The 6,966-nt window shown below is 43.0% G+C and overlaps 1 protein-coding gene across 1 annotated transcript; it reads right to left on the bottom strand.

Annotated features, from left to right (window-relative positions):
• Positions 1–251: 251 nt before the first annotated feature.
• On the bottom strand, positions 252–6,242 carry LOC148410275 (transcription factor Sox-8-like). The gene is made up of 3 exons (XM_088436586.1): positions 5,662–6,242; positions 5,202–5,461; positions 252–3,600 (listed from the first exon to the last, which is right to left on the bottom strand). The coding sequence occupies exons 1-3, from the start codon at positions 6,078–6,080 to the stop codon at positions 2,960–2,962; spliced, it is 1,320 nt and encodes a 439-aa protein (XP_088292712.1). The 5' UTR covers positions 6,081–6,242; the 3' UTR covers positions 252–2,959.
• Positions 6,243–6,966: the final 724 nt, after the last annotated feature.

Raw genomic sequence — 6,966 nt, 5'->3', positions numbered from 1 at the left:
GGAACAGCAGGAAAGCACCGAGCTTGTAGTACATGGGACAGCAATCGCCAGTATGCTTGAAATATGGCAAAGAAGGTCAATATTGAAAAAACTTGAAAACAGCTAGCACATTTAAACAAACTCCAGAAATTTCTGGCAAGTACTGGCTCCGTCATTCTGTACATGTGACAACATTCTCTAATGTTCACCTGAGAACAGAAAGTCAGAAGCTTTTGTCATCCTTGGGTTGAATAAAGACAATAAGAGGTACAGTATATGGAACATGTATTTTATTAAAAAAAAAAAAAAAAAAACACTCCAGAAAAATCAGCCAGCACATGGGTTAGCGTTGCTAGTGTGTGTGATTGAAAAATAGTTAATAGAACAATCATTTTCACAACAATTTTGCTCAAAATCATACACCCTTAGTAATGTACATAACAAATTTGAGACTTTTATGGTCTCAGGTTTTGTTTTGGGAAATACTGTCAGTAAAAAAAAAAGAATTAAAAAAAAAAGGAGGGAAAAATTGCTCCAGGAATCAGACTCTCACATTTACATACGGAATGGGCGCACACACACACGACATGTGTTGACCAGCTGACGCGTCACTCAGAACGGGCGGTGTTATTTCATCCCGTTTCCTTGAGCCCTCCGTCACGACCAATGGCAATTTGCCGACACCTGTTGCGTGCGTCCGTAACGAGGAATGCTGCGTTCTATGGAATTCGCTTTCATTGGAATGACGGCTTTCCTTTCGATTTTTTCATCAAAGCAAAAACACTAATAAAAATTAAACACATTTCATGTGTGTGTCCACTAGAAGAGAAACCAAGAATGCAAAAACATAAATATATTTATATATATATATATGTATATATATAAAACTTTTACACGGAAAGATTCATGTTAAGACTTGACTTACGGGAATTACAAAATTCATTTCATTGTTAATGTATACACTTCTCACGTCCCAGGAATTAGTCAGTAGCCCCTTTGACACAGCCTGTTTAGAGTCAGGAAGAGGATAAGAGCTGTAACAGGGACGGGAATGGGGTCTGTGTGAAAGTGAACACGAAAAAGGCGGGACCGGGGCAGGGTGTGAAGTTTCACAACTCGGTGCTCACATCTCTCGCCCCGACAAGACGGTTGGCATTGTCGTCATCTCGTTATGTGATTTTTTTTTTTTTGAGAGTCAAAAGCTGACAAATACTTTCTGTTGTATCTGTGAACTTACATCTCTGTGTGAAAGGCAAGAAAAGTTACACACTGCCGTTTCGTGCTGAAAGCAATCATCAGTGTTCAGTAAACTATTTCACGGTTGAGTTTTGTGGCAAAATATCGCTTTTCTTGGCTCTGTATGAAATGCTTCTGTCATGGCTGTGGTGCAGGATCTCTGTATGAAATAATTATGCCCATGGGAGTTTCAGAATGCTGGGACACAAGTGTGCAATTTATACCTGACATTTCCTTAACCAGTTATGCTAAAAATAACTGATGCTGTCAAATTGAATACATTGACCTCTGTGTTGTCAAATGATCAGATTGCATCAATATGCTACTTTTGCTGGATTCTGCGGAAAAGGTACAGGCAGGTAAATGTCAGCTCTGCTCCCTATCATTCTTTTATCTGTGTGAAAGGCGCGTTTAAGGGAATAGCCTAATACTGAGGCAGAGGCTTCTCTTGCCATTTTCAAGCATTTTATACATCACTTTAATAATTAAGAATATGATGCTAAGAATATGATGCCGTGTGAATGTGACAATAGCTGGTCTTTTCTGGGTTCTGAATGAAAAAGAAAAAAAAAAGAAAATGCCTTAAAGAGCTTGTAAAGTAAATTCAGGGGATTGTTACTGAATAAATATTTGAAATGTTTGGTTTCGTACTAAGGTAGACTTGTGGTAATACACTGTAGAGTTAAACTACTTCTCATTTTTCACAATTCTCTCGGTGTTGTTAAAATTTAGATACCTAGCTTGCTACGCTCTGTAGACACGTTTCCAGGATACCACAATTTACACAACATCTTATCGTCGATATTTAAGTTGACACTTAATCAGCTGTCTTATTAGCATGAAGCTAGCTGCTAGCTACATGATGTAAACACATGTTCTCTGGATACCACAATTTACACAACATCTTAACGTTATTTAAGTTGAGAACAGAGGTGACATTTTAGCCGCAGACTTATTAGCATGGAGCTAGCTTGCCTAGCTAGCTATGCTATTCCTAGCTATGCCCTGTAAGCGTGTGTTCACTGCATACCACACTTTACACAAAGTGTGTTAAGTGTTCTTAACTTTTGAAGAAGGGACTTGACACTTTAGTCGCTGACCAATTAGCTTAAAAGCTAGCCTGCTAGCTACGCTCTGTAAACACATGAATCCCATCTCTGGATACCACAATTAACACGTTAGCACCTTTATAGATGTTTTGAAGAAAGGAGGTGACACTTTAGCCGTTAGCTTGTAAGCTATCTTGAAGACTAGTGCCTCAGCATATGGGAAAATATTGCCACCGTCGGTGGATTCAACATTGTAGCATCCATTTGTCACTGTGACTGTGATTTACGCATTCAGGAGCGGATTACTCTTGGTTTTTAAGTGTTTTTTTTTAATGATTCAAATTTAGCTTGGTTGCTGGCCAAGCTTTCTGTGATGATAATAATTGCCACTTTACAGGACTGTTTTCGGTTATGTCTCTGATGCAGCTGTTTTGCGGGATCTGTGTGAAAGAGGCTAGTGTTTCACCGTTAAGTGCATGCCATAAAAAAAGAAAAAAAAAAGAAACACAAGGTGAACGTACAGGCTGAGATAATACGTCCTCATGGAGGCCCCACCAGAAGTCGTCTTGGTGTAAAAAGTCAAGTGTTGCAAAGATATAGAGTCTTTCGTATAAAATCAGCAGGCACTTTTTTTGTTCCTCTTTCATCGTTTGCTTGTTGTGCTTCCTTCGTTAGTAGCGCCGGAGCGGAACGCATCAAGGTCGGGTGAGCGTGGTGTAGACGGGTTGGTCCCACCCGGAGGCGCCGGGGCTGTGAGCCGGCGCCACCGACAGGCCGTTGAGGATGGGGCTGCCGTAGGGCCTGCGGGGCGAGTGGAAGTACGGGTACTGGTAGAGGCCCGACGGGTAGCCGGAGTACGGGTTGTAGTAGCCGGATCCCTGCAGGTCGCTATAGTCACACTGCGAGGCGGGGAAGGGGGTCGGCGAGGGGGCGGCGCAGGCCTGCCCGTTGTAGGCGCCGTAGTCGGGGTGCGAGGGCGAGCGCTCGCTGTAGTGGCTTGGGCTCAGCTGCTCCGTTTTGATGTGGAGGCGGTGCTGGGACACCTCGGGGGACGGCGAGGACACGGCGCTCTTGCGATTCCACGCCGAGCCGCCGTAGGCGTAAGAGGCCGGCTCCGCGGAAGCGTGGCCGTTCGGCGGGAGGTACTGGTCGAACTCGTGCACGTCGAAGGCCTCCATGTTGCTGATGACGTCCGAGCTCAGCTCCGAGATGTCCACGTTGCTGAAGTCGATGTTCTGACGCCCGCTGTCGGCCGGCCGCCGGCCTTCGTGCTTGGCGCCGTGGTGGGCGTCCGTTTTCGGGGTGGTGGGCGGAGTAGGCGGACCGTGGGGCTGGCCTGGAAAGGAATCAACCGGCAGAATTTAGGCAAGGATTCGGTTTTAATAACTCTTAACAGTGTCAGCTTTTTCAGACCCTTGTATAAATGAGAATAGAATAGAATAGAATGCTTTTATTTTTATTGTAAAGCCAGAATCTAACTAAATTTGGAACGCTGTTTGGATTGGTCCATGTTAAATAAATATGAGCAATAAATAGATGAAATATAATAGAATGCAAATCACTGTTTCACAGAGTGTAATATTTGTGAATTAAAACACTTTATGGACTCCATAAAGACATATGAATATGCGTTTGGGATTGAATGACAATTTAGTCTCTGCTAATTCAGATCCTTCTTACTTTAATACAGTATTTGAAAAAGCAGAACAAAAAAAACAACCAAAATGTCTAAACAAATGGGACTGAATACTGGGACTCCGTAAACACGTATAAATACGTCTTTGAGTTTGAATGAGTTAACTTTTTTTTTTTTTTTTAGTATTATTTAGGAATAAATGATTAACCAATATCATACAAGAATGATTATTTCACAATGTTTCAAACGGATTCAATTACTGGTTGGCTCATTTCATCAACATTCATTCATGAAGGAATTCCCATTTTGAGGCTGATGTGGATTTCGACAATTTTAATTTAAACAATGGGTATGAATGATTAATAAAAGTAGCTGTCAATAACTGTGATAAATCATTTATTAATTGACACCTCTAATCCACAGAGCTATAAAACTGGTGTCTGCAGCTGATTTTTCCCCCCCAACTTTCCCCCCAAAACGCCTGGGTATTCCAAATTTTGACATCAAGCTCCGCCCACATTACAGGCAGTAAACCATGTTTAAGTGTACTTAAATTTTTATAGGTAATCTTCTTTACAGTCAGCGCGTTGAGTGGGGGGAGGGTGCGAAAAGGAGCTTGGCAAAATATAATTGAGAAGCACGGGGTTAGGGGCAAGTTTTTTGTTTTGTTTTTTTCCAGGGGGCGCCACAGAATAAATATTGGTTCGGACCCCACCAAATGACATTTTCAACACATTTTCAACCAATCCAAAAAATGCAAATGACGTGACACTATGTGGACACGCACGTTTCCTAAGCAGTAGTCCATTTAGCTGAGCTCTGCCTACTTTTCTGTGGCGTCTCTGTGTTATTTAATTTTTATAATAGACTGGGATTACATGGTAGACAGGAATTGTCCTGATAACTTGTTGAATTAAAGCACAACCTAAATAAATGGGTAGCCCAGCCTATTGATTTGTGTCCATCAAAGTGGACAATATTTTTTTATATATATCATTTGATTCATTCAAGCTACCCTAGTAAATCCTAGTGTACTCAGTTGAGGACAACCTCTCCTTTCCAATGTCCCACAGGCTTTGATGGGATTCAATTTACTTTGTTCTCTTGAGACAAAATGGACACAACGGCGGACACCAACGGATCTCAGGAGGTGATGTGCCTATAAGAATTTAATCAGGCCTGCAAGCTCATTTATTTCCACTCCAATGTAATCCATACAGTAGCCCATAACACATAATAAGAAACATATTCACCATATTTATAATTGTTATAATTCAAATCCCTTTTGAAACGGAGCTGACCTGTATGTTCAGGATGGTGGTGGCCGTCGCCCATCCCGCCAGGTCCAGCCATCCCCGGTTCCGCTTTATACATGTGATGATGATGATGATGGTGATGCTGCTGGGCCAGCTCGGCACCAGAGTCCGAGTCACTCTGGCCCGGCTTGATGTTCTTCCGCCGCCTGGGCTGGTACTTGTAGTCCGGGTGGTCCTTCTTGTGCTGAACCCTCAGCCTCTCCGCCTCATCCACAAATGGCCTTTTTTCACTCTCAGATAGCAATCTGTTAAAAGGTAATAATTAAGAGGAGGAATTTGGAATCAGAGCATGGTGATTTGTTGTTTGGATTTTTATTTTTCTGGGATGTGAAGCTGGGAGATGGAATTCAACTTTGCGACAAAAGTCCACAAACAAACGTATACATTTTGTGTTCACCCCTAAATAAAAATCGAGATTGAACAAATAAAGACGTAATTTTCTTACCGCCAGAGTTTGCCCAGCGTTTTGCTCAATTCGGCATTGTGCAGATGCGGGTACTGGTCGGCCAGCTTCCTACGGGCCGCCTGAGCCCAAACCATGAAGGCGTTCATGGGCCTCTTGACGTGCGGCTTGCTTTTGAGGGAACCGTTGCCCCGAACCGGCATGGGCACCAGGGACCAATCGTAGCCCTTCAGCACCTGCGACACGGCGTCCCGGATGCAAGCCGGGAACCGCTCGTCATCTTCCGAGTCCAACTTCTTGCTCAGGCCGGCGAGCAGGGAGGCGGCGTGGCCGTCGGAACCGGTGGGCGAGGACGGCGCGTCCGAATCGGACTCGTCCTGGGACATGGAGCTGCTGGTGCCCGCGGGGCTGCACGGGTGCTCGCCCGCGCACTTGTCGTGATCCTCGCTCATTTTCAACATTCTTGTCGGGGAAAAGAACCAGCGGGGGAAAAGAACCAGCGGGGGAGCTCGGTGCGCTCTTTACGCGCGGCGCGTCAAAAGTTGGATCCGGTCTCGCGACAATCTTTGCGCCGTTTACTGCTTGTTTTCCTTCATCGTGATGCAAAGCATTCGTGCGGGAGGGACGCGTTCCGACGTGTGAGATGCGCGATTCACGTTTGCACAAGTTGACTTGGAGGTTTCGACGCGTCACTCACTCCGCCTTCCGCCTGCGATTGGACCGAACGAAGTCCACGCGGCTCTTCCACTGGTTCGACTGGTTTCGATTGATTTACCCTTTTTAGTTGACTCGCCCCACCCTCTATTTTTTGTCGCAGTTTTGGTTAAGTGCACGCGTTGTGGATATCATGTGATGTGCCACAGTTAAAATTGCAATATAATGTGAGTGCACTTCTATAACCTAATCATCGTTTTGGCAGTACGTTTTTTTTTTTTTTTTTTTTTTTTTTTTTACAGCTGACAATTGTGTGTCTGTGTCTGTTTTTTCCTCTATTAAATAATGTGAATTAAAATTTAAGTCACCCAATTTTTTTTGGTGATCAGAAATGTTACAAAACAATCATTTAGATAATTTAAAGTTGGCACTTTTTGCAGCTTTGCAAATCTTTTACAAAATAATAGTGATAATGCTTTGAGACCTGAAATGATTCATTACTTTATAGCTGTGGATTTGAGTTTTGATTTAACATATTGAACTTATAGACACACATTTCATCAAAACCAATGTATATTCATTACTGTATGTACAATTATATATTGTCAATTTGAAATAGTTAATAGCATCTGAACATAGAAAAAAAATTAAAGGTTTTGACTGTCACTTCATATCTTACAACTTTTATTTTTC

This window comes from Hippichthys cyanospilos, chromosome 16 (genome assembly GCF_059441005.1).
Source record: "Hippichthys cyanospilos isolate Australia breed blue-spotted pipefish chromosome 16, RoL_Hcya_1.0, whole genome shotgun sequence".
In the NCBI taxonomy this organism is placed as follows: Eukaryota; Metazoa; Chordata; class Actinopteri; order Syngnathiformes; family Syngnathidae; genus Hippichthys; species Hippichthys cyanospilos.
Note: the sequence above shows the minus strand (reverse complement) of the source record. Positions and strands in the feature narration are given on the sequence as shown.